Source organism: Cornus florida, unplaced genomic scaffold (genome assembly GCF_030987335.1).
Source record: "Cornus florida cultivar Cherokee Brave unplaced genomic scaffold, ASM3098733v1 CherokeeBrave_3.0.0_Hap2_Chr05, whole genome shotgun sequence".
Classification (NCBI taxonomy): Eukaryota; Viridiplantae; Streptophyta; class Magnoliopsida; order Cornales; family Cornaceae; genus Cornus; species Cornus florida.
In genome coordinates, this window is record NW_026775575.1 from 64,873,602 (window position 1) to 64,889,541 (window position 15,940).

General features: G+C 37.1%; 1 protein-coding gene across 1 annotated transcript; it reads right to left on the reverse strand.

The window, feature by feature from the left end:
- Positions 1–10,612: 10,612 nt before the first annotated feature.
- Positions 10,613–11,905, reverse strand: LOC132309375 (UPF0481 protein At3g47200-like). Its single transcript, XM_059807692.1, has one exon. The coding sequence runs from the start codon at positions 11,903–11,905 to the stop codon at positions 10,613–10,615; it is 1,293 nt and encodes a 430-aa protein (XP_059663675.1).
- Positions 11,906–15,940: the final 4,035 nt, after the last annotated feature.

Genomic DNA, 15,940 nt, shown 5'->3' on the forward strand with positions numbered 1-15,940 from the left:
ATTACGAAGAAGGAACCCCCCTTAAAATAATTTTTCCAATCTGATTATATCAAAAGAAAAATTTATTTTTAATGTGAAATCCCCAAAATGCCTCTACAACAGACTTGTTCAAATAGTGCAAATGCGCACAGGAAATTAGATTTTGGCGCGGGGTTTTCGGGTCCGAGATGACATTTTCTGGAAAAACGTTGTGAAGAAACCCCCCTTAAAATCCCATTTTCTATGTAACCATGTCAAGAATGGAATTTATTTTTTAAAAGAAATTCCCAAAATGCCCCTAGATCAGAACTAAACAAGAGGGTAAAAAACTGCTACAAGATTTGAGATCGGAAACGGGTTACGTACCAAACGAATTTTTCTGGAAAAACACAAAGAAGAAAGCGCCCCCCCCCCCCTCCCCCCCTAAAATTGAGTTTTCTACCCGACATCGCGGGAGAAAATGAAAAAGAACTCACTGTAAGATGCCCAAAATGTCCCTCCAAAAATTCTGGTAGAGAGGTCCATAAACTGCTAAAATGAAAACTGAGAGCTGAACTTTGCGATGGATTTCCGATGCCAAGACGACATTTTCTAGAAAAATATGAAAAAGAAACCCCCCCTAAAATCACGTTTTCTAAGCGACCATGTGAAGATCAGAAATTATTTCCTAAAGGAAAACCCCAAAGTGCCCCTAACCAGATTATGCAATAAAAGTGTAAAATGAATCCCTAGGAGGCTCAAATTGCCAAGGAAGAGGTTTTACATGGAAACGATCATGCACGCAGACGTAACTAGTGATTTTGAGTGCGCGGGAATAGTCCGCGGCTCCCGAAAATGGTCGAGTCAAAATCCGACCCCCCAACGGCCAAAAAGGCAAAAATGAACTTGAAATGGGAAAAATAAAAACCAAAATTAGGAAATGGTTTCAAATGACCGTTTGGCCCTTGACCACACTTCATGGAAGATAAATGAGACTTAGTGGAGGTGCCAGAACACATTTTGCACCACCCGATTTGAAGATGAACACTTAAAGGCTCGGATTTTACTATTTTAGCCCAAAAATGCAATATGTGAACTAAAATGCAAAAATGAAAACTAAATGGTGTTTAGCCCTTGGCCACACCTCACATATGGCAAATGAATGTTAAAGGATGAATTACATACACAATGCACACACTGGTGCGAAAATGACATATCAAAACTCTAATTTTCATACTTTTCTCATTAAAGGCAAAATTCTACATTTTTGAATATACATGGATTACAAATGAAGTTTGGCTTTTGGCCACATATTATACACATAGAATGAATACCAAAAAGTGTGCTTAAGCACATAATACAAATTTGGAATCAAATATACACATTTGACAAAATGGCTACAAATGGCATTTCATGCTAACACTTGTAAGAAATGGAAACTTGAAAAACTATTAACCATCCCAATGAACGACAAGTATCACGAACCAAGTTTTCGTACCTGATCAAATCCCCCAGTAACTTCGGGGTGAGTAAACAAGTTTACTCGTATAAAATGAGCATGCATCGACTCGATTTTTTTAGAGATTTTTAGGACTAACATGATATAGTTCAAAGGGATCATGCTACCTAACGTCTATGTCAAAGTGAGACTCATGGATCATCTTAAGCTATCATGGAGTATAAACAACAAGCATCATAATGTACATACATATGTGAAACAAATTAAGATTGGAATAATCCAATTAATACAACAAGTTTATAGTTAACATGAATCACATTTTCTATGCAATTCAACAACCTAAGAGCAAGTTATACAATGCAACAAAGTATAGACTCTTAAAGCCTTCAACTTAAAATCTAAAGTATGAAATTAATAGAAGTGGGTCATGCCACCTAACGTCTATGTTCACAATGTATCTATAGGATCACTCCTAAGCTATATTAGAACATCAAAACACAATTTACAATATTTATGCAATTTAACCAACATTGGAACTTTTAATGCAACGCATAAAGCACAATTTCGCAAAATTAACATCATGTAACTTAAAATGGAAAGACAAATAAGGAACAACAAGTTACAACATCATCTAGTTATCAATTTGAAAATGAAATGCGAAATCAAACAAAGTGGATACTCGGACATCAGTCAGATCAGGTCGATACCTTGGTTATTTTAGGGTTACTAGCCCATGGTAAACCTCCCTATGTGTGCACTAGACTACATAGAGGAACTATCCCCCCTACTAGAACCACGTCCTAGCCGTAGCCAAACAACGACATCCCCAAGTTTTCAAAATCAACGAATTGTGCAACAACGTATATATCAGCATGTATATACAAGATAATCAACTATCTACCATGCACAACCAAATTTGAAAACCTATACAATACATGCTCTAAGTCCACAACTAATATGATATGATGAATGTCGAATCTTCAGTGTGCGATTCGTTACACGCTATGCATGAAAGATGTTAAAATACGAAGTGTGTAAATAATTACACAAGGCAACAATATATTCAATAAGGAAAATATATTCTCATGAGTATAAACATAACAACTATGTTATCCAATGCTCAAAACATAACCAAATGAATATACAACAAGTCCATGTCCAAGATTTTGATATAGAAACGACTTTCAAACACAATTAAATCCATGGCTCAATTAGATAGAATTTAATTAAATAAAAATAATTAAATTCCCTAAATTCTAATTCAATTCCAAATAACCTCAAATTAATACATATTAAAGAACATGGCATGGTCATCACCTATATCCATTCTAAAACTCAATTAGGTTATTGGAATAATAAAGTAGAACTCTAATTAAATCATACTAATTTAATTACCAAGGTTCTAAAACAATTTCAAATGGTCCACAATTAATGTATACTAGTAAACAAGTCATTGTCAATACAAATACCAAGTTAAAATCTTAATTAAGCTAATGGGACCACAAAATAGATTTTAATTAATTCTTTTAATTAAAATCTCTAAATTTTGAAACTTAACCAAATACTCTCAATTTAACATATCTTAGAGAACATGCCAAGGACTAATGTAATATCATATTACAAGCTTATTTCATGCAAGTTACACCTATGTAAATTAAACTTTCACTAAAGTTAAATATAAAATAAAGGTTGCAATTCTCATGCAATTAATTCCAATTTAATATATATGAATAACCATACCAAAACTTAATTTTCTAGCATGCCACAATTCAATTCCAAGTTGTATATCACCATGAAGATAAAATCTTAAACAAGGAAATTAATTAAATGAAAGGTTTCAAAACCTCACCGAATATTCTAAATCAAATATATGTGAAGCTGTATGGCATGTAGATCAAGAATATTAAGTCGGAATTCAAATAGAGTGAATAGTGCACTCAGGGCAAATTAATTAATCAAATTAATTAATAATTACTAATTTTCAAAACACCTCCAATTACTTTCAAATTCAACTATGTTGAAGAGCATGTTAAGGCCTAATATAATATACTATCACACATTGATTTCAAGCTAGTTAAGGTCACATGAATTAATATTTTATTCAAGATAAATATTAAATAAAATCTTCAGTACTTGTCCAAATAATCTAGATTTAATATATGTCAATCTACATATCAAGGGGTAATATAATGTCAAGCCACAAGTTTAAAACATGCTATAATTCACCGGGAAAATTAAATTTCATACTAGAAAATAAATAATAAAAAATTCTAGATTTAATATCCAAGCATGCAATTGAGTTGAATAAGCATCACAAGCATGTAATAGAGTAATAAAGTAAATTATAACACCCCCTACCTCAATTTGAGATGAAAATCCCAAATCCCCACCGAATTGAAACAACTCCGAATCCGACGAAACTCCTAGGTTTTGTTGGGGACAACACAATCTATATGAATACCTAAGAAGACCCATGAAAATCCAAACTTGGCCTCAAACCCAAACTCAAAATTTGGTCAGAAATGGGTTCTAATAAGGGGTAATGGTAGAGCACAACGAGGGGAACAACAAATGCTAAGGCCGAAGGACCAAGGAAATCAAGTAGAGGAGAAGAAAGAGTGAAGATAGCCCCTTGGGCTCCCATGGTTGCCAGCCAAGAGGAAGAAGAAGGCTGAAATCTGACTTTTTAAATTAGGGCAACCTATTTATAGTAAGTCTTAAAAAGTGCCCCAAAAGGGCCCCGCCAGGTCCGAAAAAGTGAACTTTGAGCAAACGCATTCAAATGGCAAAACTCCGTGAACAAAAAAGATTCAAAATAAGAAAATATGAATAACGGAAGAAACGGCGTCAAAAACTGAGTCCCGAGCAGAAAGTTATGGCCCGAACAAGTTCAGCTGCAACTCGGTCCAGAAACTCTGAAACTGGAGAAAAACGACCAGAACGGAATTCTAAAAGTCCAAGACTCGACAAAATGTGAAAATGAATCCCGTACGAGGATTCAGGCTCCAGACGAGGCATTTTGTAATAACTTTCGTTAATTGCACAATAACTCCTACAAAAATGGTTAACTGCGAAACTGCACCAGAATGAAAATATCTTCCAAAAGATATTTTCTTAGATACACTTGAAATAAAATATCTTCAAAAGATATTTATGAAAAATACCCCAAGAAATGAAAAAGATTCTGACGAATTGTGCATCCATAACCCTATGGGTACCGGGAGCAACTAGAGTACTTTCTTACAAAAGTAAAGATACGTATTTTGAGGAAACCACTCAAGATGAAGGCACGTGAAGTCAAAAACCAACTCCGAGTATGAGAAGCGAGGTTGTGCCAACAATGTGACAAATGGGGAAAAAACAGAATAGGGAAAAAGACGAAATAGGGAAAAGGACGAAAGGCGCATAGTGTTCGAAAAGTGAAAATGCGAAAATGACTCGATCCTCAAAGGAAGTTGTCAATTCACATGAAAGAGTCTCAGAAACCAATTCTGAGCACTCGAGATGACACTAAGCGACACGAAACAGAGCTCAGAAAAGAAAATTAAACGAAAAAAATTCATTTGTAAAATTTCAGGAAAAAGGAAAGGAAGGCAAATGACCGGGTCGTTACACGATTCAAGAAGGACAGTAAGGTTCTAATGCACTTTGGCTACCGGTTCAGCAATGGCAGTGTCTAATCCAATTATGAGCCATATATAGTTGGCTACCAGTACGAGTATTGTGTTACCGATTCCCAATGGACAAAACTCAAAAGTGATACTACTGTGTCCTTCAACCTTCTAAAACTTCATAAGTGTTCTCACTCACTCACATACATTCCTAAAGCATTGTTCTCATCATCTCGGAGTGTAGCAATTTATGAATATTTGAACTTCTTCATATCCGCATCCAATCTTCAATCTTCAAAAAAAATTACAACTCGATCGGACTTGTTTTGACAACGAAATTAGCCAATTACAAAATATATATCCTATATGCCAAACATGTTTTATTTTCAAATTTCTTAAAATGAAAGACGTTGAAACATGTTTCCATTTTCAACAACACTTTACAACAAAACACTTATTTTGTTTTGGGATGAAACAAAATGCAAAAAACATAATGCCTACCAAACATGGCCTTAGTTTGTTTGTGTTTAACTATAAATAATATAAAGTATTCTATAGGATGTATATTAATTTGTGTACAGGATGCAACAAAACATATATGTGTACATATATACTAGTAGAATCAATGTGCATGGCGCACGTGGTATGATACATTTTTTTTGTTGTTGTTTTCTTCTTCTTCGTTTTCAACTATTTCTTTCATCTACATTTATGATATAATAAAAAACGTTTTTAAAAATGTCCATTCATTTTTATGATATGCAAGATTTCATCTAAGGTTCTCAACCAATTAATGAATTTATTTGATTGGGTTGATATATTTTATGCTTATAATATACTAAAGGAAAAAGTGCAAAAAAAAAAACCCCTAAACTATTGGAGAACTTGCAACTAACTCCTTAAATTATCAAAATTGTAAAAAATTTCCTGAACTGTACAAATTTGTTGCCGATCACTCCATCCGACTACCGGCCATAAAAAACGTGACATACAAACTAAATTTTTGAACAATAATACCCTTCCACAATCTGTAACACATGATTGAGGGAGAAGGAGAAGGAGATGGATTTAGGATGGCGGCCATCACCCATCACCCCATTCCAAATCGGTAACCACCGCCACCTTCAACCAAAACCAACATTGCTCCTCCACCCAAAACCTCCACAATCACCACTCATCCTCATCACAAAGCCAACCCCAATTGAAAAAAAAAATAAATAAATAAAGTAACCCATATGCTCTCTGCAAAACCAAACCCAAATCATCACCATTGCGACCCCAATTAGCAGACCTTCACCCCTCGCCACCAATCATCACCACCACCAATTAATTACAAAGCCAAGCCAAAAAAATAAATAAAATAAATAAATAAATAAATAAATAAATAAAACAGCAACCAATTTAAAGAATCCCCCTTGCTCGCCGGCCACAACCGAGCTCTTCACCATCTGAGCCACTGCAGCCAAGCCTATCGCCCACCGCTACACTTGCTGTCGCCCATCGCTGCGCCAGTCACGCCGCCGCGAACCGCCATCAGTTTTGTCCTCGCTACCTTCAGCCATCCTCGCTACCATCAGTTTCGAGCCCGTTGCCGGTCGCCCACCACTGTGCCAATCACGCCAGCGAGTTCACCGCTGCAGTTTTTCCACGACAAATTCAAGCCATCATCCACAGCCGATTCAATCCAGCCGAGCTTGTCGCCTTCGCCATCACAAGCAAACCCAATCGCAAATTTTAACCCCAATCACAAGCAAACCCAATTGTTTTGCAGACCTTTGAATCATCTTCTTTTGGGTTGTCGATGTTGTACGCCTCCGTGCTACCGACGACAATTTTTGCATTCCTCTTCTTGCCTTGGCCGTGGTGGCTCCAGTGACGACGATTTTTGGGCCCCTCCAGTCACACCGCCGCGAACAGTTTTCTCTCTCATCTCTTCTTTCTCTCTCTCTCTTTAGTGCTGTGGTTTGGCCCGTTTGGGTTGTGTTTGGTGAAGTGCACAAGTATTGTCACCGAAAAAAACAAAAAATGGGTAAGGCTCAGGTTAAAATGACGTCATCTTCAAAATGGTAAACTGTTCTTTCAATCTGAAAATCTTATGGTACGCATTGTAACATTCTTCCCCACCCGAACTCGCAAAGCCCTCGTTGCGGTCGGGCCACCCTGCCTACCCGGGATGGCTTACCCGGACGTCTTCCGGGCCAGGCGCTTGGCGTGTCACCGGATCAAAGATTGGGTTTAACTCTGATACCAACTGTAACAGGTGGGCGTTTGCCCATTTACCCAAAAATTCGAACTGTTGGGTAGTGCTGCATACCCACCCATTTATACCCATGTCACTTCCCATCCGGATCCGATGTGGGACAAGTCTCCCCTTGTAACACTAACTCTCTAAACGTTCTAAATAGTCACTAACATTCAATTTTGGAACAAAAAATAACCTAAATGCTGAAAAGACTAAAGTGTCCTCTATAACTGAATAAAAAAATAGGTAAAAAAACTAATTAAATGTGAAATAACTAAACTATCATTCTTTATATATATATATATATATATATATATATATATATATATATATAATATAGGGTTGCGGGCAAAAAAACACTCTTATGGTATGCATATAGAGTATATAACCCCTTATATGTTCTAAACCTCCTTAACATTTAATTTTGGTGCAAATAAGGATCTGAATGTTGAAAAGATTAAAGTATCCCTCTACAACTGAATAAAAAATAGGTAAAAAAAATTAATTAAATGTGACAAGTATGTAAATATATATATATATATATATATATATATATATATATATATATAAGGACATTATTGGAATAGACATGGGTATTTTTAAAATTTTATATCTTAAAAATGTCATGTGCAATGCGCATGATTAATAAATTTTTAACGAAACAATAATATCAAGCCCTTCTTTACTACATTTTTTCAAATTTAACGGACTTATATACTCAAAATAAAGAATTGGGGTTTTATTTACCCAAAATGTAAAAATTATTGGTGTTTTTCTCACTTTGCCTTTATAAGAGCATTATAGAAAGAGATAAGGGTGTTATATCTTAACAATTACTTCAAGCCTTTTTTGGCTCATTTTTTAAACTTAACGGACTTATATACACAACATAAGTCCTTATTTGCTCATTTTTCAAACTTAACGGAGTTATATACCAAAAATAAACGATATGTGTGTTATTTGCCCAAAATTAAAATTTTAAGGGTGTTTTTTTTATTTTGCCCTTCTATTAAATTACATTAGGATATCAACTTTGTTGGTTAGATGTGTGTCCGATGAATGTATTAATAATGGAACTAATGTCTATATAATATATATATATACGTATATATAATTGTGAGATATAAAATTTGTAGTTGGCAAATTTCGTAGTCAAAATAAGTCCGGTCGAGTTGTAAATTTAAGTTCATATTCAAGTTTGAGATCAAAAGCGGAATTAGAGAGTTGTTCGTGATCGATCAATAGCTTGATGACTTCGAAAAAAGTAAAAACAACACCTTAAGAAGTTTAGTTAGAAGGTAAGGACACTTACATGCATTGCATGTTTTTAAAAATAAGCGTTGCTGAAGTTTTTCTAATTGTAAAAGCTTTCAGTTCAGGTCTAGCCAACTTGAACCGGTTCAAGAGCAGCTGAACCGGTTCCACTTTTAATACTTCATTTTCAAAATAACACATTAGCCAACTTGAACAAGTTCAAAGGCAGTTGAACCGGTTCAAGTTCTACAGCAGTTTTTGATAACTTTGTTTCTTACTCTATTTTTACTTTCTATTCTGTATAGACTTTCTCCAAAAACCTTATTCACAAAATTAACTTATTTTACAAGTACAATTAGGGTTTCAAAATTCTATATAAAAATATTTTCTAACTTAGGGTTGTATGGCTTTTTGCATTAAAATTCTAATTTTCGTTAAGAACTTTTTTGTGAGATTTTAAAAAACATGCACATTATATATACACACAAGTGAATTTAGGGTGTTGTTCAAATCCTGATCGTGTTCAAGTCTATTGAAGATTGCATATACAACGATCAGAGAAAACATAATTTATTTCTTTTACAACAAATTCATATTTGAAGAAGAAGAATTTTGGATCACACTTTGAAAGGATCAAGGCTCTTGTAGAGTGTTGTTGATCTACCAACAGTCCTTCTACAAGGTTCGAGACATAAGTTTAAAATCGAGAGCTGTTGGACGGGATGTCGCAAAGTCAGGGACCTTCAGCAGATTGAGTCTTAGTAGAGTGAAGGGGCTCGAGTCTGAGTCAAATTAAGTTTAGTGTACTTTGCTTTATACATAGTGAATCGTTTTTACGCTTGGGATAGCACACAAAACATCTAGGTTTTCTAATTGGTTTCCTCGCTAAAATCCAATATTACTGTAAACCTTACTTGCTTTTAATTTGTGTGTGATTGTTTAAATAATCGGTAATTTTAGTAGAGTAAATTGGATACATAGACACGTGATTAATCCCCCTCTAAAATAGTTTTAAAAACTCAATTTTCCACATTCTATTTTGCTGCACAACTCACAATAATATCTATGTATATTTGTATATGTTTAATAAGATCCTAATTTGATTAATTAGACTAATTTATTTTAATAATTATAAAGTTGCGAAGTGGATTGCTTGTAATAATTATAATACTTTGATTCGATCACTACTACTGAGTGAAGTAATTGAAAGCTAAAATATAACTGCCACACGAAAAAATAGGCTCTTACCACAAAATTATAATTCTTGATTCGATCAATGCTACTGAGTGAAGAAATTGAAAGCTAGATGCTCAATAGGATCTTTGTTTTTTTGTGTTTCTACTCCATTTTAATAGAAAGCCAAAGTTAAAAATTCAAATATAACATCCACAATGCGTATACTGGATTATGGCTTGTTTTATGAAAAACAAAATTAAGTTGGAAAAACTGAATTTTACTGTGATTGATAAATATATACATTTTTTTTATTGACGAACAACTTAGATGATAGTACTGTAATGTGTTTTTGTGAATCCTAAATTTAAATTACAGTGAGATCGGTTGTGTAAGTGTATATTATATATATATAAGTGACGATCAGGTTGTGTGTACGCGGACAGATAGATTGTTGCGGAAAATCAACATCTTCTTCAAATTCAATTAGGGTTCATGTCCTCAGGGGTAAGGTATCCAACCATCTTTTAATGTTTGATGGATTTATAACGGTTTTTATGTCTGGTTCATAGTATGAGAAAAAATATTTTTATTTTTTTATTTTAGGAAAGTGGGAGAGAAAGATCAGCCTATGAAAGAGAGAAATGGACGTGGTGTAGAGGGTTTACAAGAGGCGGGCCAGAATGAACCTTGAAAGGAAAAAAAACAAAACCCTAGTACCATTCATGATGGAGACTATGAAATTTCTTTCACTGGTCATTTTGCCTATCTATAATAACCACAAAAAGTGAAAAGTTTGCATAACGCCACATTGGAAAGACAACATCAATTTTGAAAACTACACAACTCGTCAGAACTGGTGATGTAAATTAAAATTAGTGCACTGCATAACGGAAATACAAAATTATTTTTGACCTAAAAGGAAAGTACAGAACATATAGTTTGTATAAGAGTAAGTCCAAGCAGGATAATTGCAGCGATGGTGGAAGCCGTTCTCCATGGAGTACTGAAATAATCATGTTTTAATGTCGCCTTCCACTCGTGCCTTGGATCGCTGCAATACTTATCCAGTTTTTCACTCATATCATAAAAGTAGTAGTTGGGACAATACAAATTCACTTCCTTAGTTAAACTATTAAAAAGGGTTGCCACTGTAGAGCCGTCGCCTTGGTAGTTACCAAAAATTTTATTTTTGATAAGTAAATCTGCATCTTTAGCGGAATCAATAAGGTTATCCATAAAAAATATATAATCTATTATATAACTATTAAATGGATATTGAAATTGCTCTAGCGCCATGAGGTTTCTAAACAAAGGTTCAGTCCAGTTAGCTATGACCAACGGGGGGATTTCCAACACATTCTCGCTTGTTTGTGCTATGTCAGGATAGCGATAGCTCGAGCCCTTCTTAAACTTAATTCCCGACTCTTGAAGCTTTGTTGCATTGGGTATCGGCACAAAATCAATGTCACCTTGAGGAAGTGACCTTAGAGATGATGGTAGGTGACATAACCTCAACAAATCAACAAAATGCTTTACTTCAGAACTTGAAAATGACGGGTTTTTATCTCTGACAATATCAGTCATTCCGAAGTACCTGATGGAAAACATGAGGAAGGAAGAGGATTGACAAGGGCTAGGAGGGAAGGCTAGGTCGAAGAGATCATTGAGAACAAAGAAGGGAAGCTGATTTTCAAGTAAGATCATGTCGTTGCATAGATCACTCATGTAAATTTGCCTATCTAAGTAATCCGGTTCTTTATTTTTACGATGATACAACCTCCAAAAGACCTCAATGATAAAACAACCGTCTAAAAGCATCATTTCCACAAATTCATCACTGCTAATCCCAATGGTTTCTGAATAATAACTTCGAGCTCTCTTTTCCCACTCCTTTAACGTTTTTATACAACTGTTCAAACTCATGCGATAAGTACGGTTAAGGAATGACTGCAAGTATCTCGGTTTAAGCTCTTCCATGGCTTGTAAGTGTATTTTGCCGCGATGAAATGGACCCATAGAAACCACCTGAGGTGTGTAAGCCTTTTCATTCATTTCGCGCATTCTCTTGGGAATTCTAAAGATACTACAATCATTTGGCAGTGGAGGCAGGTTATTTATCCTTTTGTTAATGGAGTCTTGTATATCAATTGAAATTTGTTCCCCTCTCTCATTAACATGTCTTCTTGTGTTGTCGGTGTTCTCCATTGTCGTGTTTTCCTAATTCATGCATTAGAAGAGCAATGAAGACCCGTTAGGCTCCCTTGGTTTTTTTTTTAAAGGTAAATTTAAATTTATAGATAAGAATAATTACAGGGCCCGAAGTAGGCCAATAATAAATTAAGCTACAAGATAAAGCCCATAGGCCCTTGGTTGTGAATGGAGAAAAAGACAACTTACTTTAAAATTGTATTTTTTCTTTCTTAAGCTAGTTTGTTAAAACTTCTTATATTGTGTATGTGTGTAAATATTATCACTAATCTTACTTTTGTGTTTCTTCATGCATGGGATCCATATTCCATCCCCAAAACTTTTGTAAATGTTATTAATACCCTCTAAATATTAATTAATTTATAAATATTGTCCTTTTATTTGATTAAAAATTTCAATTCCCCCCTCCCAATTTTCAAAACACTTATATATTGATGTAAAATCTTTGGATCACCTGTTCTGTGGCTGTGTGTATACATCGAAGGTGTGGAATTTTATGTCAGAGGTGTGTTCATGGAATTTGCAAAGGGTATTTGGCTTGCAAGAAATCACAGATCAATTTAATCATTAGTTTTACAGGAAGGGTAATAAGAAAATGGCCAGAGTTTGTTTTTCAACTACTCTATATTTTGTCTGGTGGGAGAGGAATAATAGATTACATGATAAGAGTGCTAGAGAGGCTAAGGATTTGGCTAAGGAGGTGCTAGATGTCTTGGGGATTAATCTTAAAGATATTTTGTAATGCTCTTTGTTTGAATTTTTTTTCGTGTGAGTGTCCTTGTGTAGGACTTTTTGTTTAGTGAGGGTATGCCTTCACTTGAATTCTTGTACTATTTTGTTTTACTTCAATATACTCTTCATTCAGGAATTTATATATATATATATATATATATATATATATTTATATATTGATGTAAAATAAATAATTTGAAAATAAATTTATTTTCAACTTGGACTCTTTTAACTATATTTATAAAAACTCAAATATCGAGAAACAAAAGTTTAAACTCATTGTTATTGTAGTTGTTCTCACAACACATTGTTATTTTATTTACATATAAACATTTATAATATCTATAATATTAATTCAAAAAAAAAACAAAAAGGATAAAAATCACTAATGTTCCCTCATGTTTAATAAAAATGCATGAAGCATTTTTGGTCAAACTTTTTTGCAAAATGGTATTTACAAGAAAAATATATAGAATTACATAACAATCTTTATGGGCATTTTGTTTAATTTAAAATTATTTTGTCTTGTTAAACTGCATTATTTTTTTATAATCTTTCATCTAGGTATATCTTTCTCAAGTGAAATCAAAGTACTCAAAGTTTTCTTCCAAAAATTAGATTTTTGAAAAACTAAAACTATTGATGAAGAAAAATTAATTCTCTAATAATGCTTCTTTCTATACCTTTTCTCTTTTTAATTGTAACTCATCTTTTTTTCTCTATATTCCTCTTTCTAATATCAGTTTTTCGTCTACTATTAAGTTGTATTTTTTTTTTTGAAAAGTAAGATGAATATATTAAAATAAGAGGAATTACAAGGTTGACAAGTTAGCCTAGTGTCACGCCCCGCCTATGGAGGTTGTGCCACGCAGGCGACACGCAGATGCCGAGGAGGACGCTGCATGGCAACTGCATGGCAAGTGGAGTTTCTAGAGTCTTCCGGAGTAGTCTAGAGTTATGTGGAAGATTCTAGATATGTGTAGTATATTCTAGAAGTGTGTGGAAGGTTCTAGAATTCTCCAGAATTGTGTGGAGTAGTATGGAGGGTTCTAGAATGTTGTAGATATGTATGGAGATGTGTAGAAGGTGGAAGAAGATTCTAGAGAATCAATTTCCACCATTGGTTAGAATGCATCCTAGCCATCCATTAGGGATGGGGATGCCTATAAATAGAGGTAGGACTTCATTTTGTAGGGAACAAGTCCTAGAGTGAGTCTTGAGAGCCTTGTAGAGAGCTTGAGTGCTAGCCTTGTACAAAGCATTCTTTGAAGTAATAGAAGTGTTCTTTCCTTGCCAACTTAAGTGCCTTAGTGTGTGTGAGTGTGCAAGCCAGGTGAGGAGAGGGCGAGGGCAACTACAACACTAGTAAGCGCACGAGGGGAGTGTGTTGGCTAAGGTGTGCACGGGAGTTAGGCTGACCAAGTACTTGCGAGAGTGAAAGCAACGTCTTGGTGCCGCACGGGAGCAGCTAGAGTGGTACTGAAACTCTAAGCCCGTGACAGTTGGTATCAGAGCCAGGTTCGTCAAGGGAGCTTTGTTGGAGTAGACATGGCTAGCGGAGGAGACCACCAAGTCCACGTCTTGGAGCAGAGCTTGGAAGAGAAGCTTGCCACACACTTGGTCTACACGGAGACCAAGTTTAACAGGCTCGAGAGAAAGATGGCAGAACTCTACGAGCTGATTGACGGCATTGCCAACAAGGCGCGAGAGAAGGAAAGGGACTTGTATGATCAGGTAGACGACTTGCGCATGGAGATTGCCGAGTGCAAGAAGGAGTTCTCTCAGGCGCGCGAGGTCGTGGTGAAGCCAAGGAAGAAGAAGGCGCCGGAGCCCAAGGAGTACGATGGGGCAAGGAATGCGCGCCAGATTGACAACTTCTTCTGGCACATGGAGCGGTACTTCGAGTGCATGGAGATCGAGGATGATGAGGAGAAGGTGCAGACAGGCACTATGTACCTCACAGACACTGCCGCTCTATGGTGGAGGCAGCGCTTCACCGGTAGGGGCGCAAGAGCAGTTGATACATGGGAGGAGTTCAAGAGGCAGCTCAAGAGGCAGTTCTACCCTGAGTGCGTTGAGGACCTCGCCATGATCAACCTAAGGCGCCTGAAGCAGAAGGGCAGCATAAGGGAGTATGTGAAGGAGTACTCCAACTTGATGCTGGAGATCCCAGAGATGCCGGAGCGGCAACGTATGTGCTTGTTCATTGATGGGCTGCAGTCTTGGGTGGCCACGGAGCTAAGGAGGAGGGAGCCTAGAGACTTGGCATCCGCAATGGCTATAGCGGAGCGCCTCGAAGACTTTAGGCGCGATGACAAGAGGGCCACGTCTCCCAGGAGGGACCACGGCAAAGGTGGGGGAGACCGGCGCTTCAAGAAACGGGGCTCGCCCAAGTCTAGTGATGATGAGCACAGCGATGAGGAGAGACGCCCACGCCATGATAAGGGCAAGGACCATGGAGAGAGGTCCAAGGCTAGTGGCAAATGGGAGCGCCGCGATAAGGGCAAGTGGGAGCCGAAGTGCTACTTGTGCGAAGGGCCGCACATATTGCGACACTGCCCCAACAAGAAGACCATGAGCGCCCTTGTGAAAGATAAGGGCAAGGGCAAGGTGGATGATACGGGCAGCGACGAAGACAGGTGCATGGGGGCTATGCAGATGCTGAGTAGCATGGCGCATGACACCAAGAAAAAGGGTAAGGCAAAGAAGGTAGCTGGGGTGCGCTATGTGGATGCGCAGGTTGGTGGCAAAGCCGTGCAAGCGTTGGTAGACGCGGGCGCTACACACAACTTCATTACCCCAGAGGAGGCGCAACGACTTGGCTTGGAGATGCGCAAGACGGAAGGATGGATCAAGGCCGTCAACTCCGAGGAGGCACGCGTGAGTAGAGTGTGCAAAGAGGTAGAGCTATGCATGCAAGGATGGAAGGGCAAGGCTGACTTCCAAGTTGCGGAGATGGACGACCATGACATGGTGCTGGGGCTGGAGTTCATGGACAGGAACAACGCCGCGCCACTACCATGCCTTGGTGCGTTGATGATACTTGGAGGTGAAGAAGGTAAGGCCGCATGCATGGTGCCGCTCGTGGGCAGGAAGGAGAGTCCAGAGGTGGCAGTCAACACGATAGAGCTCGTGAGGACCTCGCATCTCCCGAAGGGCGCTCGTACGTTTGGGCCAAGGACATATGCGCAAGTGCTGATGACCTATGAGAGGCTGGGTCAGCTGAAGAAACCGTGACGAGGGCGTCACGGAAATGGGTGGGGGAGAATGTCACGCCCCGCCTATGGAGGTTGTGCCACG

Coding starts and splice junctions, on each gene's coding strand:
- LOC132309375 (XM_059807692.1), bottom strand. CDS start 11,905: ATGGAGAACACCGACAACACAAGAAGACATGTTAATGAGAGAGGGGAA.